General features: G+C 44.9%; 1 protein-coding gene across 1 annotated transcript; it reads left to right on the plus strand.

Moving 5' to 3' along the window:
• Window positions 1-791: 791 nt before the first annotated feature.
• MLNR (motilin receptor) lies at window positions 792-6,039 on the plus strand. Its single transcript, XM_054014917.1, has 2 exons — window positions 792-1,563; window positions 3,915-6,039. Exons 1-2 carry the CDS (start codon window positions 792-794, stop codon window positions 4,226-4,228), a joined length of 1,086 nt encoding a protein of 361 aa, XP_053870892.1. The 3' UTR covers window positions 4,229-6,039.
• Window positions 6,040-27,823: the final 21,784 nt, after the last annotated feature.

Here is a 27,823-nt window from a genome sequence, read left to right on the forward strand (position 1 = left end):
GCCCGTTTAGGCAAAACTTCCACAGGGAATTTTGTGAGAGTAAGGTCAAAGCAGGGACTGCAACTTTTAACCGGATATTTCAGATTCTGAAATGAAGTTGTGTCTAGACCAGCGCAACATTGTGACCGCATCCAAAATTCAAGGTTTTGGCTGAAAGGAGAAAATCAGTGGTTTCCATTCCGTTTGTTTTGAGATTTGTTGGAACGTGATGTTCAATTCATGCTGAGTTTAAAAGAAAGAACGAAAAACTCTACCTTAAAAGCCAGGGTTCAGTTCGGTTTTTAAAGCACAACTGCCCAGGGCTGACTAGTACTTTTCCTCTTAAGCCCAGGCGGGGCGCTGATTCCTGACTCGACGGAGCTCTTTAAAGCAAAAACTGCTGGCGACAGGTGCACGCTTGGGGCTGTCCTGGCTTTCGCGGTCACTTCCCAGCAGTGAGAAATGGGCTTCCGCTGTGCTGGGGCCAGTCATTAGATTAGACTTTGAAAAACGTCCGCTCTGAAGCAGGAGCCATATAAGCTCCGCGGGGAGCGGACGGGACAGTGGCGCCGAGCTCAGCCCGACCCACGCCTCGGAGCGGCGGCAGCTCCTAGCTCTGCCCCCGGCCGCAGAGGAACAGTCCGAGCGGAGGCTCCTGCTGCCCCTGCCTCGCCGGAGCGGGGCCCAGCCCTGGCAGCGGGGCGCTCGCTGCCCACCATGGGCTGCGGCCAGGGCGCCTCTCTCCCAGCTCCTCCGGGCGGCGCGCCCGAGCCCCAGCCCCAGCCCCGGGCTTAGCCGCGGCGGCCGGCGCCATGGGGGGCGGCTGCGAGAACAGCAGCGCGCTGAGGGTGGAGGGCGAGGCGTGGGCGGGGTCCCCGTGCGACGAGCGCCTCTGCAGCTCCCTGCCGCTGCCCGCGCTCATCCCGGTCACCGCCGTGTGCCTCGGCCTCTTCGTGGTGGGGGTGGCGGGGAACGTGCTGACCGTGCTGATCCTGCGGCGCTGCCGGGAGCTGAAGACCACCACCAACCTGTACCTGGGCAGCATGGCCGTGTCCGACCTGCTCATCCTGCTGGGGCTGCCCTTCGACCTCTACCGCCTCTGGCGCTCCCGGCCCTGGATCTTTGGCCAGCTGCTCTGCCGCCTCTCCTACTACCTGAGCGAGGCCTGCACCTACTGCACCATCCTGCACATCACGGCGCTCACCGTGGAGCGCTACCTGGCCATCTGCTTCCCGCTCAAGGCCAAGGTGGTGATCACCAAGCGCCGGGTCAAAGCGGTGATCGGGGCCCTGTGGGCCTTCGCCCTGCTCTCGGCCGGGCCCTTCTTCTTCCTGGTGGGCGTGGAGCAGCGGGACAACCAGACCGACTTCAGCCGCGAGTGCCGGCTCACGCCGCTGGCCACCGAGTCCGGCCTGCTGGGCATCATGTTGTGGGTCACCACCAGTTACTTCATCCTGCCCGTCCTCTGCCTCAACGTGCTCTACGGCCTCATCGGCAGGGCGCTGTGGAGGAGCAAGGTCCGGCCCCAGGGCCCCAACGCAGCCCTCAGGGAGAAGGGGCACAGACAGACCATCAGGATCCTGGGTGAGTCCCAGGGAATCAGCCCCTTCCCTCACTCCATCCCCAGGTACCGCCCAGCTCCCCCTAGGCTGGGCTCAATCAGCCGTGTACAGACCAAGGCAACCTGGCACCCTCCCCACAGCCCACTTGTGCAGGGTGGCTCCAGGGTGAACTGCAGAGTGAAAAGGACTGAGAACCTCATAGGGCACAATTCGGCCAGTGTCTGCACCCCACCGATTGCAGCAGGGATGTGTCTGAGAGCAGGGACATCAGAGGTGGAAAAATCCCTTAGGTCAAACTGCTCAGTAGGGCCTGGTGACCTCTGACCTCAGCAAGCCACCACTGGTCCCTATAGATGTATTCGGCCAATGTCTAGCAGTAGGTGAGGTTCATGCTCTCTCCAAAGCTTTGTTCAGTTTAAAATTACTCTAATAATGAGGCTTCTGCCTCTTCCCTGTGGAGATTTTTTCCCTTGCCTAATAGGTTTCCCTGTTAGCAGATTTTTCTGGTGTACTTGCTAAATCTTGCTTTCATACATTTGCGTGCACCATAGTCGTCAGCACTGCTTTGGAGGGGCCACCCCCCAAATGCACTTGGTTATAATATTAAATTTTAAATAATATTTGGGATATCTACTACCTAAAATACTTCCTAACAGCTAACTAACTTCACTAACTTTATCTATGTAGCACCACTGAAATTCAGCCGTTTCAGAGGTGGATAACCAGGATGGCAGCAAAGGAATGGAGAATTTGGGGTCAGGTGCATGTTTATGAAAAAGGCTAACAAATCATGATGGGCCCATGCAGCAAAGAAGACTTGTGATGAAACCCTGGCTCCATTGAAGTCAATGGTGATATTCCCATTGACTTCAATGGTACTGATTTTCATTCCTTAACTTCTAAGGCTTCAACTAACACACCGATTTTGTATCAGACAGCTACATGAGAAATACAAAGGGCTGAACGGACCCTGCCAGTATTTGAACATGTGGCTCCCAGCTGTCTATGTATTTAGAAAATATTGATTAGACCACAAAGCCATGCTTGCAGGAATGCATAACATTTATTTGCAAGCAGAGGAGATACTAAAATACTCTGTGATAACTGTGATATAAGTGCTTAGAGAAAAATGTATACAATAGATTTTAGACTTTGCCCTTTTGAAATTGATTTCTCATTAACAAGATCTTGTTAAACAATTCAGTTATTTACATGCATTGACACAGTTAGTTTTAGGTTCTTAACAGCTATAGAGTTGAATTAACATTGCCAGTGTTAATTTTTGTAATATATTGGCTAATTTTAAAAGATTCCAGTTGTTGATTGAGCATCATTTATACATTATGGGGCCAATGTTTTTCAGAAGGTTTTTCTGCCTCGGTTGCCATATGTAAAGCTCTTTCAACAAGAGAGAAACTGACTACATACAGAGCGCTGTCAGTTGCACAAAGCAAAGAAATTAAAACCACTAGAGAAAAATAGGTGTTTGCCAACTTCTTTCAGGTGTAGTAAACTTAGATATTTCTTTTAACTAGAGTAGGACCAAGTTTTCTGACAGAAATGTGAATTTCAAGTTGATAGTGTCTTTTGACATATGGGTCAAACTGATCCTTGGTTATTCCTTTGAAACTAGTGGAATTATGCAAGGGATGAATTTGGACCATTAAACTTTTTCTATAGTTGACTAGCCATATGTTGTTATCTTTTGAAAAGTCACAAGTAATACAAAGGAATTGTATGTGTTTCCTGAACTTGTAAATAGAAATAATTAAAAATAATGCACACGGTAGATTACAGTAAGAGCCCAGTAGAGAGAACACATTAACTATACAGTGCGTTACAACAGGCATAACAGTACAGCCCTTTTCAACATATCTATGTTAAAGAATAAATTGATGACAAGAAAAGATTTGCTGTGCACTTTTACAAAAACTCTCCTCATTCTGGTTTTCCTCTTAGTTTTCAGACTATATAAATGAAGTTGAAAATGTTACATAAATTCATTTTTATTGTGTTTGCTATTACAGGGAAGATACAATAGTTTACAATTTCATATTCACTAAAGTATGTACTTTTCCCCCTGTTTAAATAATCTCTAGGAATTTTGCTGGAGAGATTCCCAATTACCTTATTTTGTTCTGAAAAGTAGTTAATGGATGTGATGCTGTTCCCATTTTCTTACACCAATATAACTTCATTACTTCACTGGTATTTCTCCTGATCTACATTAGTGTAAGAAGAGAAAGTAATGAGAGCAGAATCAGACTTATAATATATTCTATGTTTTGGTACCTAGACATTCAGAATGTTAGTGGTTTAATGAGTCTGAATCCTGACCCTTAACTATTTTGTGTGTGTTGTTTTGTCTTACAGCTGTGGTGGTTCTGGCGTTTATAATTTGCTGGTTGCCATTCCATGTGGGCAGGATCATATTTATAAACACTCAGGATACCAGCATGATGCTTTTCTCCCAGTACTTTAATATATTCGCTTTGCAGCTTTTCTATCTGAGCGCATCCATCAACCCAATCCTCTACAACCTCATTTCAAAGAAATACAGGGCAGCTGTCTACAAACTCCTGCTCCCACGCAGATCTGGAGAAAGGGCTTTCAGTGCTACCCGAGATACTGGTGGCTACACTGAGACCAGCACTAGCATAAAAAAAGAGTACATAACCCCCTTCTGAGACTGCTTCATGGATGGACTTCTAGAGAGATAATCTATAAAGGAAGGGCAGTTAATTCTAGCAGTATAGTCATAAAAGACTAGATTTTTGTTTTGCTATTTGTGGAGTTTTATAATTCTTTGTATTTTTTCTTAATACTTGTATTGTTCTGTTAATAGAGAAAATGAATAGGCAACTTAGAACTGTGAGACTGGCATAGAACTAGTGAAAGGCAACAAAATAGCAAAGGGCAAGGTGATGTCAATTACCTAGAAACCCCATTGTTAACTTATTACATGTCAATCAGTAAAAACTGCTATGTAAAAGTGTGTGAGAGACAGTGCCAAATATTAAGGTTGTTCTGTTTGGGTTTGCTAGCCAAGGAACCTCCAAGAGCGCCTTTGCCCTTTTGAAATTGATTTCTCATTAACAAGATCTTACAAACTATAAGAATCATAGAATATCAGGGTTGGAAGGGACCTCAGGAGGTCATCTAGTCCAATCCCCTGCTCAAAAAAGGACCAATTCCCAACTAAATCATCCCAGCCAGGGCTTTATCAAGCCTGACCTTAAAAACCTCTAAGGAAGGAGATTCCACCACCTCCCTAGGTAACCCATTCCAGTGCTTCACCACCCTCCTAGTGAAAAAGTTTTTCCTAATATCCAACCTAAATCTCCCCCACTGCAACTTGAGACCATTGGTCCTTGTTCTGTCATCTGGTACCATTGAGAACAGTCTAGATCCATCCTCTTTGGAATCCCCTTTCAGGTAGTTGAAAGCAGCTATCAAATCCCCCCTCATTCTTCTCTCCTGCAGACTAAACAATCCCAGTTCCCTCAGCCTCACCTCATAAGTCATGTGCTCCAGCCCCCTAAACATTTTTGTTGCCCTCCACTGGACTCTTTCCAATTTTTCCACATCCCTCTTGTAGTGTGGGGCCCAAAACTGGACACAGTACTCCAGATGAGGCCCCACCAATGTCGAATAGAGGGGAATGATCACGTCCCTCGATCTGCTGGCAATGCCTCTACTTATACAGCCCAAAATGCCGTTAGCCTTCTTGGCAACAAGGGCACACTGTTGACTCATATCCAGCTTCCCATCCACTGTAACTCCTAGGCCCAACTGCAAAGAGGTCTGTGCAGGTGCAGGGGTCCATCTATATGAGTGTCCTGCAAGATTGGAGGTTGATTTTAGGGTTTAATTGTGCAAACATGAGTAATTTTACTCACATGAATAGCGTCACCAAGCTCCCCCCAAGTAAATTTTCTCATGTGCATGCTTGTTTCCAGGATCAGTCCCTTACATATGACCTGTACAATTTAATGGTCTCTAATTTATATAATATGGACCAATCCTCTGTAATAATTTTAATAGCAGTGTTGTTCCTTATTAAATATATGCATTTATTAGCTCACATTAGGTTAACTTTCTAGTTGAGACCGAGACCACAAATTTTAAACCCAGACTAAAACTAGATGATTTAGTGAGGAATGTGGTGGTGTCAGGCAGAGCTGTAGGAAGACAAGGTATCGTTATCTACAGAGAGTCAAAGCATATTGCTCATACATGAAGAGCCAAATTTTTCTTTGAGCTACATTGATGTAAATCTGGAACAACTCGATTGAAACCAATGGAGCTAAGCTGCATTCACATCAGCGTAATTGATCACATGGCTACACTTTAATTTTACTTGTGTTTTAACACGTTAGTTAACCCATGTTAACTACCGTGGTTGTGTATCCTTAGTGTAGTAACATGTGTGTCCTGTCTACACTAATGTTTACAATGGTACGAGTGGACATGTTAAAATATGACTAAAAAATTCCAGCATAGAAAACAGTGTTTGACCCTTCCCAGGCGTTAAAATTCTCGGACAAAACCCTTAGTTTAACGAAAGGGAGCACTGGCTGGTTAGAGTAAAGGCCACGGGGCAGAGGAGCCAGTTAGCTCATGGCATGCCATACACATACAGCCTTTGCCTTGCAGCAACTTCTCACCCCTGCAAGGCTGGATTTTTTGCCCTTCAAAATGTTAAATTAACAACAGAAAAAAGAATAGTTGCTAGTTTGTGGGTTTGGTAGAACACGTCATTTTCTCCTGTGAACTCTGTAAATAAATAGAGGTATATAAAACAAAGCCTTGTGACACTGATTTGTGAGCTTCACTAACCTGATACTAATTTGTCTAATCTAGATTGGATAATCCCACATTGTGGTCTGCTGAGAGCTGGCGGGTTACATGGTGCTGGCACCTCCTCTCCATTTCCATTTGCTAAATGTTATTGAAAGACCTGCTAAAAGCACTTTAAATACTTCCTCGGTGTTACTTTTCCTTATGAGTAATTCCTGTAGCTTCCAGGGGGATCATAGTTAGGAGGGGAAGAGGCCCCCCTGAGCACAAACAAGAGGGGAGGTGCCCCAGGTGATTGTGAATAGAATGGAAAACCATCCACCAGACACTCCCTATATAAAATGTGCTCCTCACTTTGAAGAAGTGTCAGCAGCTCTGTTCTGTCTGATCTATAGCATTTATGGCACACCAGCCACTGTAATGTCAGTATAACCCTTTAGTGTTGGGACACTGCATTCCTGCTCCATATCAGCTGCTGGCAAGCTATTTAGAAGTTGCCTCGTCTCTTACTCATGGTACACCTTGGGCTGGATATTATGATTGGGAGATAATGCATTGCTGCTGATCAGCAGAAAATGCCAAAAGCAAACTGGTTTCTGGTTACCGTGATGGCATGAAATCTGCCCTGTTTGGTAGGAAGATCGTTTGTGTCCCCATTGTAAATATCCCTTTTCCAAGCATCGCAGAATAAATTTATTCAGAAAACCACAACTGCAAGCTTGTGATGTGCTTTACTTGAAAACAAATACATATGCACATAAACTAACCAGAGCTTAGAGTGGTTATACAGAAATGCTGGGTCTGACATTGCATTGCCTTGGCAGTCAAACAATACAATGTTAAGGACTGGGATGGAGAATAATATTAGAAATATTGTAATGCTGAGCTATAAATCACTACTTCATCCCCACTGTTGTCAGCTCTGGCCACCCCACTGTAAAAACAAGATAGAGCAGAATAGATTCCAATTACATTCCAAGATGGGGAACGAAACTAATCAGCAGCATGGAAAGCCTTCCATATGAAACGATTGGGATTGTTTAAAGAGGGGACAGGTAAGGAGGGACATAGCAGGAGGTGCACAAACAATGAATGGTAAAGAAGAGGATGTCAGGGTGCTCCGATTTACCCTCTTGAAATACAAGAATAAGGGAGCATTTGATTAAAAACTGAAAGGCAGCAAATCAAAAAAGTGACAGAGGGAAACAATTTTGCACAACTTATGATTAGTCTGTGGAACTCATTGTCACAAGAGATCGGTGTGGTGTTGCTTAGCTGGAGTTATCAATTGGCCATTTCTCTGACTAACAAAGCACCCCACAGTCAGATACCCTATTGGTTTTTGGTTGGTTGTTTTTTTAAGCACCTAACGTTTGAAAAGGCTAAAACACTTCATGCTCCAAGGTATAAACCAATGTAATCGAGGGGACTGGGAAGAAACTCCCTTCCCTATCCCCCCCACCTCCCCGGGAGTAAGTTATTCCCAAACTGTCCACTTTGGTGTTTCTCACCTTATTCAGGCATTGGGTAGAGGCCTCTGCCAGAGACAGAAAGTGGACTTAGGGCCTGCTCCTGCTCCCACTGAAATCAATGGCAACACTCCCATTGGCTTCAATGATGCAGGACTGAGCCCTACATGAACCACTGCTCTTAGCCAGTATGGCAGTTTCCATATTCCTTTTAGGTTTCAACAAAATATTAGGCCTCGGACATTTCTTTAAATAAATGTATTTTGTGCCTCTCCCCCAACAGACCTGCCTGTGTTATGCCTTGGTAGTTTATTTGTGGCCCCGTGCAACCAGATCTGCACATTCTGCAAAACACAGGGGTTCTGGCCACTGATTTTTACTGATTTTTACTTGCCAGTTTAGATATGCATCAGTAAGGTGAATAATGGGGAAAGTATCAGGGCTTGAGCCAAAGGTCACTGAAGGCAGCCAAAAGACACGTGTGGTTTGGGGTAAGGTCCGTATTCCCACAGAAAAAGGCTGTTTAGTCAATGGTGCAGAGGGTGAACAGTTACACTCCAAAATTCCATGCAGCCCTTCTCTTTTTCTGGAGCAAGGTAATGTCTGTGAGCTCGCTGTGGCAGTTGGGTCCAGAAAGCTGTTTGATTTTTGTATTATTTATATTATGGTAGTATCGATGCCCCAGCTGACATCCAAGGCCCCATTGTGCTAGGTACATAAGAGACAGTCCCTGCCAGAAAGGCTTTACAGGCTAAATACACAAGACAGATAAACAATGCACAGTCAACCTGTTGAAATCTTTGCCAGAGGATGTTGTGAAGGCCAAGATACTAACAGGGTTTAAAAAAAATCTAGATAATTTCACGGAGGATAGGTCCATCAATGGCTCTTAGCCAGAATGGGCAGGGATTGTGTCCCTAGCCTCTGTTTGCCAGAAGCTGGGAATGCGCAACAGGGGATGGATCACTTGATGATTGCCTGTTCTGTTCATTCCCTCTGGGACACCTGACATTGGCCACAGGATGGGCTAGATCAGGGGTTTTTAAACTGGGGGTCAGGATCCCTCAGGGGGTCACGAGGTTATTACATGGAGTCGTGAGCTGTCAACCTCCACCCCAAACCCCGCTTTGCATCCAGCATTTACAATGGTGTTAAATACATTAAAAAGTGTTTTTAATTTAGAAGGGGGGGTTGCACTCCAAGGCTTGCTATTTGAAAGGGGTCACCAGTAGAAAAGTTTGAGAACCACTGGGCTAGATAGACCTTTGATGTGACCCAGTATGGTCATTCTTATGACTAAAGAAGAACTATGGACCCCATTTTACAGCTGCTCTTATACAGCACTTTTCATCAGTAGATCTCAGAGCGCTTCAATGGCAGTGAATATCATTAGCTCCATTTTACAGACGGAGAAACTGAGGTACGCATAGGTGACGTGATGTGCCCAAGATTACACAGGACGTCTGTGGCAGAGACCGGCACTGATCCCAAATCTGTGTGCCCGTGCAGTGCCTTATCCACAAAGCCATCTTTCTTTCAGGCTGGGAAACAACTGTGTTTTTCTCTGGTCCTTATGGAATTCCTACTTGGTTTTGTTTTTGTTATAATACAATAAACCCAAATCCTGCTTGCCTTCTTCACATGAGTAGCCCCTTGGAAGTCATATGAGAAAGGCAAGCGGGATTTGCTCCTACGGCATTTTCTATGAGGATTGGAACTTTTAAAATATCCTTTCAGAACATTACAATTCCGATTACTCTAGTAAAGGCGAAAATCCAGGCAGAACAGCATTTAATGGATTGTTCTGATCAGAAAAAAATAGTGTTTGTAATGGACTGGAGGGGTTCATTCGAGAAGTGATTAGATTGCCTGGCTGGCTAACCTGTGCTTTCTATGGAGAACTGTGAATGTTCCATTCTTTCTCCACCAGTCTCTATGGGGACACAGCTATGGGCAAAAGAATTATGCTGAAAAGTAAATTAACCCAGATATATTCACTCTTTTGATGGCAGAAATTCTCCCCATGAGTTGTATAGTCTAGTATGCTGAATGGGGTTTACGTCTTTTTTAAAAGCTTTCACTAATGTAAGCTCTAGTGATCCTTGTCCCTTCCACCTGGAGCCTAGTCCTGGCTGGCATTTGCCATCTGCTCTTTCTGGATATTGTACGCGTGTCTCAGGGCAGCAGGCAGTTGTGTCTTTGTTGTAGGGGAGCCTAGCAAGACGAACTCATTCCCCATTGACATCTGTCTCAGCCAAACCCTCTTCACTTATAAAAGGCATCTTCAAACCATTTTCTGAAGGTATTTTGGCCCTGCCAGCAGCCCCCTCATTGATAGGTGTTTTATACACTGTTTTTCTGCAGTTGGGGAAAGACACTTTTGAAACTAAGTTCCTGGCTCAGGACAACACTTGAAGCATGTGTTTGACTTGAAGATGAAGTGCAGTCCTGAATAGGGGCCTAAATTACTAGGATTGTATCTAGTCATAGCAGCTAGAATCTCTTCATGTCAATCACTCCTAGGCACTTATATGGCCCTGCCATAGGTGGCTGGCCCCAGTAAATGAAGTCGCTCCAAAGCCCCGGTGCCAGAGCAGGTGCTCCCATTTAGCCAATTAAGAGGGTGGGACAGTATCTTTGGGCTATAAAGAATCAGGGAGTCCCACTCTGCCAAAGTAGGCTGCTTCAATCTGGAAAGGTATGTATGAGCTGCTAGAGACCAGAGGACTGTGGCAGAGCCAAGAAGGAAGTTGAAAGTAGAGGAGTACAAAGAGAGGTTTGCTGGCCTCCCTGGGCCAGGGCCAGGGCCAGAGGGCTGAAGGTAAGAGGAACAGCAGCAGAGGGAGCTGCCTGTTAACTCTAAGCCAGGGGTCTCAAACTCAAATGACCATGAGGGCCGCATGAGGACTAGTGCATTGGCCTGAGGGCCGCATCACTGACACCCACTCCTTGCTGACCCTGCCTCAGCCCCCACTCTACCCCTTCCATGAGGCCCTGCCCCTGCCTCTTCCCTAAGGCTGGCTCCAGGCACCAAGCCTGGCAAGCAGGTGCTTGGGGGGGCCGCTCCAGAGAGGGGCGGCATGTCCAGCTATTTGGCGGCAATTCGGCGGACGGTCCCTCACTCCTGCTTGGAGCGAAGGACCTCCCGCCGAATTGCTGCTACAGATCGTGATTGCGGCTTTTTTTTTTTTTTTTTTTTTTTTGCCCGCTTGGGGTGGCCAAAACCCTGGAGCCGGCCCTGTTCTTCCTGCCCCTTCCCTACCTCCATTTCAACCCCTGAAGTCCTCACGCCAACTCTGCCCCCTCCCTACCCCCAGGAGGGGTGCGGGGTGTGATGGGGGCTCAGGGCAGGGAGTTGAGGTGAAGGGTACGGCAGGGAGTTGGAGTGTGGGGTGCAGGTTGGGGTGCAGGGTATAGTTGGGGGTGTGGGGTGTGGTGGGGGCTCCATACAGGGGGATGGGGTGCAGGAGGGGTGAGGGGTGTGGTGGAGGCTCCGGACAGGGGGTGTTTGAGACCCCTGCTCTAAGCTGGAGAACCAGAGCCAAGGGTTGGAGCAAGTTGAAGGCAATGAGGCAGTAGGGCTATTACCTGCTGATATCTCCAAGGCTGGTGAGCTAGACCAAGAGGAACTGAGGGTGTGGGGTGAAGGATGCTCCCTTGGCAAGGATGCATCTCCCAGAGAGATTCTGGGATGAGTGGGATTATACTGTGGTTGGAGGGGCTAGTGTGGCTGTCCTGGTACAGGGAGAAGAGAGGGCTAACAGAGAATGTGTGTGTATGTGGTCAAAGGTGCTGGTGTGGTACATGGTGGGGGGGGTACTGAGGTATGAGAAGACTTGAGGGATGAGAGGACTACTTGTACTGGGGTGACAACTGGCCTATGTGTTTGGATTTATATTATGGATCATTGACACATTGTTTGGGTAATAAACTGCCCCCAAGAAGGGGTAATACTAGGACAAGAGAGACTGAAGGGAAGTTTTATGGGTATTCTGAAGCAGGGAACGGAGGCAGTATGTCTATTGTGCCATGGCCTGCTACAGGATGGCACTTCAGGCAGGACCAGCCCCCATTCCTGTAATATCTGAGCACCTCTCACTCTTTAATGTAGTTACCCTCACAACACCAGTGTGAGGTCAGCAAGTGTTCTTATCTCTAATCTTACAGAGGGGGAGGGGAATGAGGCCAAGAGAGACAAATGACTTCTCCTAAGTAGTCCACAAAGGCTTTGGCAGAGCAGGCAATGGTAATACCATGACAAATGGACTAGACCATTCTGAAGGAAGATTTACAGTTCTGAGGTGTAGGTGAGGGGTTTAGAGAGTAGGTTGTGCTGGTGGGTCAGTGGCACTCTATGTGAAAGAGTCAAATCTAATAAAAATCTCATGAATCAAACTATACATAGAATCTCTAGGGATAGAAATTCCATGCTTGAATAACAAGAATATAGCAGTTGGAATATACTACCAACAACCTGACCAGGATGGTGATTGCGAAATGTCTTGGAGATTATTATTGCATTTTCTATTTGTATAGCATCTCTAATGGGGGATTTCAACTATCCCCATATTGACTGGGTACTTGTCACCTCAGAACAGGATGCAAAGAAAGTTTCTTGACACCTTAAATGACTGCTTTTTGGAGCACTAGTCCTGGAACCCCCCAAGCAGAGAGACAATTCTTGACTTGCTCCTAAGTGAAGCACAGGAGCTGGTCCAAGAAGCGACTATAGCTGGACTACTGGGTAACAGTGAACCGAATGTAATTGAATTTAACATCTTTGGGATGTGGGAAGAACCGAACACGCCCATCACATTTCCCTTAAGGAAGGGGAACGTCACAAAAATGAGGAAGCTAGTTAATGGAAATTAAAAGGTGCAGTCACAAAAATGAAATGCCTGCAAGCTGCATGGAAATTCTTTAAAAGACCACAATACAGGCTCAAACTCCTAACCCAAATTAAAACGCATAAGAGGACCAAAAAAGTGCCACTGTGGCTAAATAAGAAAGTAAAAGAAGCAGAGACAAAAAGCCATGCTTTAAAAATTGGAAGTCAAATTCTACTGAGGTTAATAAAAAGAAGCATGAATTCTGGCAAATGTAAAAGTATAATTAGGCAGACCAAAAATAATTTGAAGAGCAACTAGCCAAAGACTAACAAAATAGTTTTAAGTACATCAGAATCAGGAAGCCTGCCAAACAATCAGTAGGGCCACTGGACAAATGAGGTGCTAAAGGAACACTCAGGGAACATAAGACTATAGCAGAGAAGCTAAATTAGGGTTACTATATGTTTGGGTTTTCCCAGACTTTGCCTCTTTTTGACCTTCTGTCTGGGTGGATTTTTCAAATAACAGGCAACATCTGGAATTTTTGCACAGCAGTCATTGCAGCTCAGAAAGATCCCTGATTGGTCCCTTCTTGTATCCACAACTGATTGGTCCATTCCCCTGCAGCCACAGCTGCCAGACCCCAGCTCCCAGCCCTAAGGAGAAGGATCCTGCAGGGAGATGCTGACTGATAGCTGGTGCTGCATCCTGGGCTTGCTCCAGCCTCCCTGCCACCATGACAGGGAGCAATACTACCCCCCCTCTAGTGCCCCCCAGGTATCCCTTCCAGTACACACCCCAATTGAACCCCCTTCCTCTCCAGCTTCCCCCTGCCCCATCCCCACTGGCAGTGTCCTCTTTTGGGGAACCTCAAATATGATAACCCTAAGTTAAATTAATTCTTCATCAGTCTTCACTGCAGAGGGTGTGAGGGAGATTCGAGCTAGTGTTTTTAGCTGACAAATCTGAGGAGCTGTCCTAGATTCAGATGTAAATAGAGGAGGTTTTGGAACAAATTGATAAATTAAACAGTAATAAGCCACCAGGACCAGATGAGATTCACCCAAGAGTTCTGAAAGAACTCAACTATGAAATTGCAGAACTACTAACTGTGATATGTATCCTGTCACTTAAATCAACTTCCATACTAGAGGATAGCTAATGTGACACCAATTTTTAAGTCTCCAGAGGCAATTCTGGCAATTACAGGCTGGTAAGCCTAACTTGAGTATGGGGCAAATTGGTTGGAACTATAGTAAAGAACAGAATTATTAAACACACAGATGAACACCATTTGTTGGGGAAGAGTCAACATGGTTTTTGTAAAGGAAAATCATGTCTCACCAATTTAGTTGACCCCCTCAGAGAATTCCAATAATGTGGACAAGGGTGATTCAAGTGGATATAGTGTACATGGACTTTCAGAAAGCCTTGGACAAGGACCCTCACAAAAGGCTCTTGAAAGCAGTCATGGGATAAGAGGGAAGGTCCTCTCGTGGAACAGTAGCTGGTTAAAAGACAGGAAACAAAGGGTAGGAATAAATGGTCACTCTCAGAATGAGGAGAGAGAAATAGTGGTGTCCTCCAGGAATCTGTACTGGGACTAGTGGTGTTCAACATATTCATAAATTATCTTGGAAAAGGGGGTAAATAAGCAGCAGAACTTGCTGCTGATACAAAATTACTCCAAATAGTAAGCCCAAATCTGATTGCAAAGAATTACAAAAGGATCTCCCAACATGGGCGACTAGATGACAAAAAGACAGATGAAGTTAATTGTTAAATGCAAAGTAATGCACATTGGAAAACATAATCCCAACTATATGTTCAAAAAGATAGGGTCTAAATTAGCTGTTACCACTCAAAGATCTTGCAATAACGGTGAATAGTTCTCCAAAAACATCTGCCCCATGTGCAGCAGCAGTCCAAAAAAAAAAAAAACACCCCAACCAAAACCAACAGAATATTATGAAAGAGCTAAATACTAAGAAAATATCAAATGCCACTGTATAAACATGGTACACCCACATCTTGAATACTGTGTGCTGTTCTGGTCTCCCCATCTCAAAAAAGATGTACTAGAATTGGAAAAGGTACAGAGAAGGGCAACAAAAATGATTAAGGGTATGGAACAGCTTCTGTGGAGAGATGAACAGTCCCAGTCTTTTTTAATCTCGGAAAAGAGATTAAGGGGAGATATGATAGAGAGCTAGAAGATCATGACTGCTGTTGAGAAAGTGAATAAGGAAGTGTTTACTCCATCACATTACACAAGAACTGAGGATCACCCCATGAAACTTCTTCATACAATACAGTCAACCTGAGGAACTCCTTGTCAGGGGATGTTGTCAAGGCCAAAAGTATAACTGTGTTTAATAATAATAATTAAAAAAAAAAAAACCCTCAAGTTCATGGAGGATTGGTCCATCAATGGTTATTAGTTAAAATGGCTGGGGATGCAGCCCCATTCTCCAGTTGTCCCTAGTCTCTGACTGGCAGAGGTTGGGAGTGGATGACTGGGTATGGATCACTGATGATTGCCTGTTCCATTCATTCCTTCTGGGGCACCTGGCATTGGCCACTGTCAGAAGACTGGATACTGGGCTAAGCAGACCATTGGTCTGACCCAGTACGGTTATTCTTGTGCACTGAAAAGTATCTTTAAAATTTATAAATTAGTGCAAGAGGAGACCTGTATAAACATAATCATCACTTTGTACAAATGTTTAATGTACACTTCTACAGAAATAGTTTGTTTAAATACAAGCAAAAGTCTAATCCTCCAAACTCAAACATGCTACTCACATGAATAAGTGCTTCTCACATAAGGCTGGCTGCTTTTCTTGCTGTTGTCTGATTTCTAAATGACCATTTCTCAAGCCATTTTGCTGTTAGTGCTAAGAAAGTTAATGTAGAGGGGCTCTCCCCCCCCCCCCCCCCGCTTCATGGCTCCTCTTACTAAAAATGAGTGTACAGTGCCTAGACTAGTTACAAAGGAAATAAGTTAAGATTGAAGAATTTACCCTCCTCTCAAATGGAGGAGTTGTTCAGATTAAACCCAGTTTATAGAAGTTTAGTTGATGTGAGTGTCCACATGCAACATTGCATGTATTTAACTAAACTGGTTTAATGTGACATGTGTGTCGTAAACAAGCCCCTAGAGCATTGCCTTATGTGGCACAAAGGCAATTGAATGAGGTGGAGAAGTTTGGAAAACTATGAGACACTATCACCAGACAGTAGAGTAGAGGGGACTGAGATAGAGGTATGATCTACACAAGAAAGCTGCAAGGATATGAATTAAGAAGTGAATTTAAACTAATATAGATAAGTAGGTACAGAGCCCTGTGTGGACACTTACTGCTAATCTAAAATAAGTCATTTTTTTGGTTTAACAGGTTTCACTAAAACAAAATGTCCTCTCAGCCTTTTGCACCAATTTAATTATGTCAGTGAGTGCAGGGTTAGACCCAGAGTCTGTCACTGTATGACCCAGGGACCTCTTTGTGCCAACTGTCAGAGGGAACAGAGGTACTTAAGAGTTGCAGGGATCCCTGGGTCTAGGATCTACATACTAGTTTGCCAAAGAATGTCATGTAAGGTTGCCAATGAAAACCTGTGCCCAGTGGATAAGGGGCTGGGTGCTGGAGGGACACTCGGAGGCCTTAGGTGTTGGAGAATTATTGCTAGCCAGCTTGAGAAACAGCAAAGCCCATGGGCTGAGAGGGGAGTGCTTTGTTGCTTGTGGCTGGGAGAGCCAGGGAACTGGCCCCCAACAGGCAGACAAGGTTCCCTCTCACTAAGGGCAGGTAGTAGCAAGGTGCCCCACAACCCTGGGTGTCCCTGGGAAGCATGTCCCTGTGCTAGCTGAGGGAAATAAACCACACAATTCTTGCTGAGAGACTGAAATATGGGCCTAGGAGTGCATAGATCCAAGGTGGCCTGCCTGCTCTTTCATGGCTCTATTCAAAGCCATATTCCAAAGAAATTGTACATATTGTAAATAAAGTTGATTAGGATAATCTCTCTTGTTACTATCCATTCATCACTCTCTCCAAAAGCAAATAGTCCACTCTTTCTCAGAGTCCAGACTTCCCTGATCACTCTGACTTGCACCTACCATGCGGAAACAAACGTAGGCAGTCTCAATAGGCTAGAAAATGAAGGCTTTTGTTTCATATGCCTGTTCTATCAAACCCATGTGCTCTATGCCTACTGAGGCTGTAATAAGAAAATATTATTTGGTAAATATTTAAATTTGATAGCTTTATGGCCAGGCGTGTGTGTTCAGTTGTGAAATTCTGTATACAAATATTCCCTGTCAACAATATCATGTAGTGTCGCTTTAATATCCAGCTGGTGGTGTGAAAAGCACCTAAAATAAGGTTAACTGTTGCAATGGAGTTAGCACTATTTTTAAAGTCTATGGGCCAGACGTTGCCATTAGTTACATTCCTGTAACTCTATTGACATGAATGGGTTTTCCTGGGTCAAACTGAGGGTGGAACTTGGTCCTTGACCTCTTCCTTCCCTCATATCAAGCCTTTCATTAATGGCCTGATCCTGTGTGACCAGTGGAGTCCATGGGAACTGTTGGTGCTTAGCAGCTTGCACCATTGGTCCTTGGCTGCCTTAAAACAAACTGGGTAGAGATCTCACAAGGACTGAATATGGTGTTCTTAGTGCTCTCTAATTGATGGACTGTCATTCTCCAACAGACCTCAGCAAGTCACCATTAGTCTATCCCAAAAGCACTTCAAGTCATCTTTAACTGTATGTCTTAAAGATGATCCACTTAGCTAAGACAGTGGTTCTCAACCAGGGGTACATGTACCCCTAGAAGTATGTAGAAGTCTTACAGGGGGTACATCAACTCATCTAGATATTTGCCTAGTTTTACAACAGGCTACATAAAAAGCACTAGCAAACTCAGTACAAACTAAAATTTCATACGGACAATGACTTGTTTATACTGCACTATATACTATACACTGAAATGTAAGTACAATATTTATATTCCAGTTGATTTATAATTCTATGGTAAAAGAGAGTAAGCAATTTTTCAGTAACAGTGTGCTGGGACACTATTTTTATGTCTGATTTTGTAAGCAAGTAACTTTTAAGTGAGGTGAAACTTAGCGTACACAAGACAAATGGGACTCCTGACAGGGGTACAGTAGTCTGGAAAGGTTGAGAGCCACTGAGCTAAGCCATTCACTGCTATAATCTACTGTTTACCATAGACATGTAAGGCTGGAAGGGACTGCAAGGCTAAAATAAATAGCAAAGCCTAGATTCCATGGAACTATTTAAGGACCCAAGGCCAGAGAAATACCCAAACTAATATTAACAGAGCATCTTATGAGGCTGCTGAAAAAGATACAGGTGGGATCAAACACAAAGGCTTGAAAATAAAATGGCAGGAAATGAAGACCATGAGATCAAGAAAACTGGCTGGAATTCAATAACACCTGGGAAATCCACAATGGAACACTAGGATGTGCCTAAGCTACAGGTAGGGAAGATTCCTTCAGACAGGAGGAGAGAAACTGGGAAAGGTGCATAGGCCAACAGAGAAATGAGAGCAGTGAAGGAATAAAAACAAAGCATGCACTTTAAAAATCTCCAGTAACAATCAGGGCTCTTCAACTAAATGCACAGTGGACAAAAGATTTAAAAAAAAACCAATAGAGTGAATAGCAGGGAGTTAGGAAATAAGTTAGGACCAGAACTTCAGCTAGTTTAAACTGGTCTGACTCCACTGAAGTCAAGGCAGGGCATAGAGAAGTTGGGTTTAGTGTGTTTCTCAAATGCAGCCACCAGGGGCTTTTCTTGTGACCACAGCCTCTTGGGCTGTGATTGGAAGGGGTGGGGACAGTGGTGAGCTGGAGTTGGTTCGCACCAGTTTGCAAGAACTGGTTGTTAAATTTAGAAGCCGGTGTAGAACCAGTTCCTAAAGGGGCAGGTGGGTGAGTAAACTCCAGTCCGTGGGCCACATCCAGCCCACGGGACCATCCTGCCTGAGCTCCCAGCTGGGGAGGCTCCCCCCAGCTGCCGAAGTGCTGCCGAGGACCCAGTAGGGAACCAGTTCTTAGGATTTTGGGAGCTCATCACTGGGTGAGGAGGGCAAAGTAGGGCCTCCTGCCCCTCCCCCGTTGCTCCTGGATGCACTGCCTTGATGTTGGCTGCTGGGGCCACCATCAGGGGTTGGGCCCTGCACCGTCTGGAATCACCAGGGGCACAATGCTGTAGGAGCAGGCAGCCAATGAGTTCCCCACCTTCCCAGGAGTAGTGGGGGTCAGGCTTTGGGCTTTAGCTTGGGGGTGGCAGGGCAGCAGGCTCTGGCTGTGGGGCTTTGGGCTCCAGCCCCAGGCACCGGCTGTGTGGCAGCAGGCCCCAGAGTCCAGCCCATTGTCTTCGGGCTCCATCCTCTGGCCCTGTCCTCCAGCTGCAGGACTTTGGGCTCTAGCCACAGAGCTTCAGGCTCCAGCCCTCGCTGCCTCCCCACTCCCATCTCCTTGGCCCTTCCCCAGGGCTTAATATGTCCCAAGACTTACTGGGGCTGAGTAAGACTGCTGTAAAAAGTGATACTTGTATGCTTGTTATTATCACTTTTCACAACCGACTTACTAGCTAGCAATAAATAAATTGCAATGATTTGGATGTATATGTGAGTATTTATTTGGTTTTCCTAAAGCTAATTAAGTATTTTAGGAAAAAGTGAGAGCGGCCACCAGCCAGAGTGGGTGTCCGCACTCTGAGGCCACCAAAAAATTTGTCCCGAGAACCCCTGGTTTAGAACCTAAAGTTCTAGCTGCATATTCACCACACCTGGCAGAGAGAGAACCCGGTATTGTGTAGTAAAAATAAACAAAAGCACCAACACCAATGTAACAAATTGACACATTTTCTAGATGGTTAATTCATGTACTAAAATCTCAAGGGCAGTGAAATGGCAAACAAGCTCCACTACTGAAAATAAAATCAAGACAAACCAGAAAACTCTAGAGCTGTAGTTTTAACAATTGTTCGGGAACTATTGGAAAGCATCCAAAGGCATGTGGTGGGAGCAGCCCTGTTTGCAATGGGTAGCAGTATGCATTAAGACAGGGGAGGTCCTCCTTAACCAGCTTGCTGAAGTACTCTGGAGATTACTGCTAAAATAGATGCGTGATACTTAATGACTGCTTGGATTTTCTAAAAGCATTTGATGAGGTTCCCCACTGAATATGGGGCCAAATCCAGCTCTCCTTGCTCAAGTCATTGGAGAAGGATTTGGCCCATCATGGTTAATGCAAAGAACCATAGAAAAGATTAGTCATGGGTATCTTACGAATTGGAGAGCGGTTAGGAGTTAGTTCAGGACCTGTTACACTCATTGCTAAGCACAGTGCATTAGGTAGTCTGTAAATGAGGGGTGTGGATGTACTGCAAAGAGATCTCCAGACTTGCAGATGATACTAAAATTGTAGGCAGAACAAATAGTGAGAAATTGTACAATCAGATACAAATGCTTGTGCATTGATTAGGAGATCAGATGGCAAATGCAGGTTTTTGTTTTTTTTTGTTTGGTTGTTTGGTTTTTTTGGGGGGGGGACAGGGAGGTGTTCACAGGGGCGGCTCCAGGCACCAGCGCAGCAAGCGCGTACCTGGGGCGGCAAGCTGCAGGGGGCAGCCTGTCAGTCGCTGTGAGGCATGCAAGCGGGAGGTCTGCAGTTTTGGTGGCAACTCTGCGGCGAGCATGCTGAACATGGGGGACCGGCAGATCACCCGCAGAAACGCCGCCAAATCCGCATGACCAGCAAGGCTGACTGCTGTGCTTGGGATGGCAAAAAACATAGAGCCGTCCCTGGGTGTTCACAAGTGCTCAGGGATGCTGAATGTATGAATAGTTGGACCAGAATTCTTTGCAGACTGCTGGGATTTGAAGGTTGTATATATTTGGAAAGGTGACTTTTTTTTTTTTTTAAATGTGCAGTACATTCTTGAAGTGCACTAGGACCTTAAGATCACAGTAACTTTTGGTTGTTAATGTAGCATTTCTTCAGCAAGATAATTCCTGTCTGTGTAAAACAATCTGAGAGAGAGGAACAAATCTAGAGAACACCACTTTGAACAATCAACCAGAAAACTGATCAGGAGAAATTATTGGGTATTTAACACATTAAAACTTTGTTCTTGTATGTATGGGAGATCTGAAGATATCAATGCAATTTTTAATGAATTAAGCCTCCCCTTCAGTGCATGTGCAAAGCAGGTAGACTGTATTATCCCTATTTTACTGATGAGGAACCTGAGATCTACAAACTGAAGACTCAGTACTAAAATTTTCAAAACAGACTTGGATTTTTTCAGTGTTCAGTTTCAGACCCCAGCTGTTTGAGCGCCTACCACTCCAGTTAAGTCAGTGCTCAACCCTTTTGAATTCACCTCAGACCTTTTTGTGTCTAAAACAGAGGCCACTTCTTAAAATTTGGCCTAATTTGCTTCACCTACAGCCACTCAAGAAGTAAGGCCAAGAATAGAGCCTCGATCTCCTGGATCTCAGACTCATATCTCCACCAGAACATCTTGTAGTTGACAATGAAGACCTTAAATGTGACGTAGTAAAAGAGGCCAGGGCGTCATTGAAACCATCAGCACAAAAAGACAAACAAGATAACAGGTGTGCTTATCAGGGGCTAGAATGAAAAACAAAACAGATGATACTGTTATTACATAAGGCACTTAGATCCAACCAGCATACTGTGCAGTCACCATATCACAGACTATTGTTGCCTTGGTGAGGGTGCAATGTAAAGCAACAAAGATGCAAAGAATTTTTTTATGTAGAATGTTTCCTATCTTGTAGAACCATGTGCCAAACTACAAGGAGTACAGTTGGATTAGAGCTCATACCCAGTATATAGAAAGCCACAGTTTGTCACCCAGGCTTTCTCCTCTGCTTCCATGAGCAGAGGTGATTCTGTCTGTGGGATGGTAGATGGGGAGAGGTGTGTGTGACATGCTCCTGCTTTACCCCAAACCTCAGACAAGCTCCTTCAGGGAGATCCCTGTGTTGCAGGTGGGAGGAGGTACAAAAGGAAAGCAGGATGTCCTCTGCCAGATAGTTTCCCCTTTGGGCAAGTGAGTCTGCAGTATGGTGTTCCCTGTCACAATCTGGAAGCTCTTCTGCACTGTTAAGGGCAGTTTCAGGTGCAGCCACCATTGGAGGAGACCCTGGCATCATAGCTCCTGCAGGTTCCTTGTTTGGTAAAGCCAAAGCAGTGCTGAAAGGGGCTGTCCTTCTGGTGTAGATGTGGTCAGCTGAGTACAACCACCCAGTGTAGGTAAGCATGCTAGATCATCAGGTCTGATTCTCACTATATTAAGTCCTCTTTGAGCCGTTCTGTCAGTGTGATGGGACCTTAAAATAGGTACCTGCATGTATGCCCATAAACACAGATCTCTGGAATCCCAGCCCACTGCCTTAACCATAAGACCACTTCTGGTCATCAGAGGGGAAACGGCTTTAACCTCAGTATCTCATGGCATTCTAAAAGTCAGTTTCTTCCAAGTGAATCTTATGATGTCCAGCATAGTTTCACAAGACGGCCCTACAAGTTGTGGCGCTCAAATGCTTAGTCTGTGAAAAGCTTCTACAAACAGCTTTACAAAGTCAAACAATTCCAGGGGAAAAATAGGCCCAGTTCTCTGGGATGAATTAGGAATAACTCCATTGAGAAGTGGAATTAAGTGGTTTAAAACCACTGTGAGTGGAAGAATCAGGCCCAGTATATGCAGACTCCTTGGGTCAAATTCTGCCCATGCTTGCATACAGCTAACCCTATTGGTTCCCTCATTTCAACTGAGGGCAGAATTTGCCCTTTGTCTGAGCTGCACGTAATATATTCTGTTTATAAATGTATGTGTAAACCTAGAGTGTGTCAACCCTCCATTCCCTAAGCATACTGTAGAGAACACTTCCAAAATGTAAGGACCTTTGCACGCCACTAGCAAATTTACAGCCTATTTAGTAGCAACCATACAGCTTAATCTCATAGCTTTATACACAGTAATGATACACATATTTGGACAGAACAAAGGATTTCAGCAGATCATGATCTTCCATGTACCTTACATGGCATGCTTTGTATGAAATATCACAACCATATATGAATGAGTATGGTAGTGTCACATCCACACAATAGGGATTGCTTAACTCTGACTCAACAAGGCACCTCAAGACACCTGATGCTTGACTCCATGTTTGAGCCAGGATTTTTCCAGGCATATAACGGAGTATAAAATAAGGACTGTGACCTCATTAGTCCACCTCTCTCTTCCCCTATCTACTCTGAGGGCAACAAGAATGTTTGGAAGAAAATACTTTGAACTGGGAAGATTGGGCCGAGGCTGAGGAGGGAATGCAACTTGTGTAATAAGAATTGTAAACTGCCTGGAACATCTAGCGGGGTGAGAAACTGTTTAATTTAAATTTTGCTTAGTCTGAGTTTACCTCTTCTTTCTTATGTAACCAATTCTAACCTCTGTGCCTATCTGTCTGTAGTTAATAAACAATGATTTATCCTTACCAATGAGTCTGTCTAAAGCGCTTGGGGAATCTGCTCAGATTAAAAACGCTGGTGCATGTCTGCTCACCTTTGACGAAGTGGTGAACGAATTAATGAGCTTGCATTAAGAAGAACAGGAGTACTTGTGGCACCTTAGAGACTAACAAATTTATTAGAGCATAAGCTTTCGTGGACTACAGCCCACTTCTTCGGATGCATATAGAATGGAACATATAATGAGGGGAGATATATATACACACATACAGAGAGCATAAACAGGTGGGAGTTGTCTTACCAACTCTGAGAGGCCAATTAATTAAGAGAAAAAAAACTTTTGAAGTGATAATCAAGCTAGCCGAGTACAGACAGTGTGATAAGAAGTGTGAGAGTACTTACAAGGGGAGATAGAGTCAATGTTTGTAATGGCTCAGCCATTCCCAGTCCTTATTCAAACCGGAGTTGATTGTGTCTAGTTTGCATATCAATTCTAGCTCTGCAGTCTCTCTTTGGAGTCTGTTTTTGAAGTTTTTCTGTTGTAATATAGCCACCCGCAGGTCTGTCACTGAATGACCAGACAGGTTAAAGTGTTCTCCCACTGGTTTTTGAGTATTTTGATTCCTGATGTCAGATTTGTGTCCATTAATTCTTTTGCGTAGAGACTGTCCGGTTTGGCCAATGTACATGGCAGAGGGGCATTGCTGGCACATGATGGCATATATCACATTGGTAGATGTGCAGGTGAACGAGCCCCTGATGGTATGGCTGATGTGATTAGGTCCTATGATGATGTCACTTGAATAGATATGTGGACAGAGTTGGCATCGGGGTTTGTTACAAGGATAGGTTCCTGGGTTAGTGGTTTTGTTCAGTGATGTGTGGTTGCTGGTGAGTATTTGCTTTAGGTTGGGGGGTTGTCTGTAAGCGAGGACAGGTCTGTCTCCCAAGATCTGTGAGAGTAAAGGATCATCTTTCAGGATAGGTTGTAGATCTCTGATGATGCGCTGGAGAGGTTTTAGTTGGGGGCTGAAGGTGACAGCTAGTGGTGTTCTGTTATTTTCTTTGTTGGGCCTGTCTTGTAGGAGGTGACTTCTGGGTACTCGTCTGGCTCTGTCAATCTGTTTTTTCACTTCAGCAGGTGGGTATTGTAGTTTTAAGAATGCTTGATAGAGATCTTGTAGGTGCTTGTCTCTATCCGAGGGATTGGAGCAAATGCGGTTATATCTTAGAGCTTGGCTGTAGACAATGGATCGTGTGGTGTGTCCTGGATGGAAGCTGGAGGCATGTAGGTAAGTGTAGCGGTCAGTAGGTTTCCGGTATAGGGTGGTATTGATGTGACCTCTTTAATTGGCCTCTCAGAGTTGGTAAGACAACTCCCACCTGTTTATGCTCTCTGTATGTGTGTATATAGATCTCCTCATTATATGTTCCATTCTATATGCATCCGAAGAAGTGGGCTGTAGTCCACGAAAGCTTATGCTCTAATAAATTTGTTAGTCTCTAAGGTGCCACAAGTACTCCCTGTTCTTCTTTTTGCGGATACAGACTAACACGGCTGTTACTCTGAGCTTGCATTGTTCAAGAGAAGGTTGTGAGCGGTGTAAGAGGGTACGTTTCTGGGGTGCAAAGCTGGGGGGGATTTGCTGGTGTTTCCCTGTGTATGGTTCATGAGTGGCTTAGAGCATTCATGCAATTTAGCTGGGTGTGTCCCTGCATGTTGTTGACTGAGTGATCACAGCACCTGGAAGAGTTTGCTGCTTGACACTAACAACGCATCATGGGAGACAGCCCAGGTGGGAGAGTTAAGGGGGCACAGTGGTCCCACAGTTCGAGGTTGTACCCTGGGGATCTGTCAATTTATCAGGTAGTATCTATGGAACTCTCAAAGTTTAGAATATTGTCACCCCAACTCTCCAGGTGGCTTGTATCCTCACTGAATGCTGTGCCTCCAGAAGGAGCCCATGTGGTTATTTACTGCAGGACTGACTAACCCCCACATGGCCAAAGCATAAAGCTATATGATTGAATTGCCCTGATGCCAAATTCCACTTCATCTCCTCAATCCTAGATAGGCCCCTAATAGCCTGCACTTTGACATTTGAATCTTTGCAAGACATCAATTACTGTACTGCCCTTCAGCAGCCCATTTCTAGCATCCCCAAACCCCAGCCTATGTAAACGGGAGCCTTTCAGCAGCAGGTAAATGAGAAAGCACAAGAGATGCACTCATCTTTTGGAAAGGTAAGAATTTAAAAATACACTTCCTTTAAATGAGGGTGCATTGGTTAGATACTGCTCTCAGTCATGTTGTGACGCTAAAGGGATTGCACTGAATTCAAAAGACATTGGTGACCAGTTCACCAGTGCCTTGCCTCTTGTGTAGTCATTTACCCCTGAGCCATGTGGACTGGAAAACTGACTTGCTGGTGTTTTACAGCCAGCTTGCACAGGTATCCGTAACTATTGATGCACAACAATGGAGAATCCAGCTTCAGTAGAGTTAATCTGGATTTAAACTGGGGTTCCTGAGAACAGAAGCTGTCCCTGTGTAAAACAAATGAATGATCCCTTTCTCTTCCTGAAGGAGCAGAGGCCAGGGCCACCCAGAGGATTCAGGGGGCCTGGGGCAAAGCGGGGGAGCTGCGGCACTTGTACTCACCCAGCGGTGGTCCAAGTCTTTGGCATTTTGGCAGCGGAGGGCCCTTCAGTCACTCCGTGTCTCTGGCAGCACTGAAGGACCCGCCACCAAAGACCCGGACCACCGCCGGGCCAGGGCTCACGGGGCCCCTGCAAGGCCCAGAGCCTGGGGCAAATTGCCCCACTTGCCGCTCCTCCTCCTCCCTTCCCCCTCCCCCCAGAAGCCCTGGCAGAGGCACAGACTTTGGAATAAATAAAACTAACTACAACTGCTCTTCCTCCTACACATTGTGCTCACTTCCAAAACAGCAAAGGATGCTTCGCTTCATTTCTCTCTAGCAGACAAAACAGATGTCTAGCCTGTGGGGTGTCTACTGCATTCCAGCAGAGCTGGAGTATGGGAACATGGCTGCAGCCAAGAGGAAGTAGATGTTGCCTGAGAATGTGGCCTTAATTGGAATATGTCAGAGAAAGGTATTGCAGCCAGGGAACTGTTAAAGTTAAAGGCTTGCAGAAGCAGATCAAAGCAGCAGAGCTCCTATATTATACAGGAGAAGAGCCATGCCGCATTGGCTCCACTGGGAGCTCCTGGCTTGGTAGGAGCTCTGGAAGACAGGCACCTAAGTTCTGGTGGAGTATAACTCTGCACAGTGTGGCTCTGCAAGGACAGCACCTCCTCCAGAAATCTCTCATTGCCTTTTCTTTGGCTTCCTGACCGCCAAGACCCATTGCTGTCAATTTCTGCAGCATGAACAGGAATTTATGTAGCTGCTTTGCAAAACTGGGGAATTATGTTGTCCCATAGCTCAGATGGTGGAAAGACAGAATGCAGCTCCTGGATTGCCTCTCCTGTGATCTAATGTGCATTTCTCAGTAACCAATCTTTCCTTATGTTGCTCTCAACTTAATTTTGCTCTTTGTCCAGCCCCATGAATCAGAAAGTAAAGATGGAATGATTATGCCAGCTCATCTTTAGAACATAAGAACAGCTGTACTGGGTCAGACCAAAGGTCCATCAAGCCCAGCATCCTGTCTTCTGACAGTGGCTAATGCCAGCTGCCCCAGAGGGAATGAACAGAACAGGTAACCATCAAGTAATCCACCCCCTGTTGCCCATTCCCAGCTTCTGGAAAACAGGCTAAGGATACCATCCCTGCCCATCCCGGCTAATAGAAATTGATGGACCTATCCTCCATGAACTTTAGTTCTTTTTTTGAACCCTGTCATAATATTAGCCTTCACAACATCTTCTGACAAAGAGTTCCATATACTGACTGCATTGTGTGGGGGGGGAAAAATACTTCCTTTTTGTTTGTTTTAAACCTACTGCCTATTAATTTCATTTGGTGACCCCTAGTTCTTGTGTTATGAGAAGGAGTAAATAACACTTCCTTATTTACTTTCTCCACACCAGTCATGATTTTATAGACTTCAATCATATCCCTCTTATTTGTCTCTCTTTCCAAGCTGAAAAGTCCAAGTCTTGTTATTCTCTCCTCCGGCAGAAGCCGTTCCATACCCTAATCATTTTTGTTGCCCTTTTCTGAACCTTTTCCAATAAATCTCTTTTTGAGATGGTGCAACCACATCTGCACACAATATTCAAGAGTACAGAAGAGTCCTGATGGCCTCTTTATTTGATCACACCTGTTCTCAGTGGCTGTCATATTTAGCCAATGTAATAATCAACACTTAATTACCCAGGTACTGTCATCTGAGTGGGTCTCCTGAGAACCTGAATAGCAGAAAACTTTTCCTTTCATTTAGGCTGGGATAACTGCTTCAGTTTCCACTTGTGTAATTGTCTAATGAATATAGAAGAAATAAGTTGGAGTGATTCAGTATATTTCAAGGAACTAAAAGTTGATCTGTGTGTAAGGCGTCAACTTTGTCATATTTCTTCAAGGTAACCAAATCCCCAAGCAGCTGGACATTTAAAAAACAGAGCAAAAAGATTCAGAATCCAGTAAAACTGGGATGCTGTCAGGTATTGTAGT

Source organism: Malaclemys terrapin, chromosome 1, assembly GCF_027887155.1.
Source record: "Malaclemys terrapin pileata isolate rMalTer1 chromosome 1, rMalTer1.hap1, whole genome shotgun sequence".
Classification (NCBI taxonomy): Eukaryota; Metazoa; Chordata; order Testudines; family Emydidae; genus Malaclemys; species Malaclemys terrapin.

What these genes read in the sequence shown, in the direction of transcription:
- MLNR (XM_054014917.1), top strand. Translation starts at nt 792, where the DNA reads ATGGGGGGCGGCTGCGAGAACAGCAGCGCGCTGAGGGTGGAGGGCGAG. An exon ending in ACAGACCATCAGGATCCTGG is followed by an intron (nt 1,564 to 3,914) that starts GTGAGTCCCAGG and finishes TTTGTCTTACAG; the next exon opens with CTGTGGTGGTTCTGGCGTTT.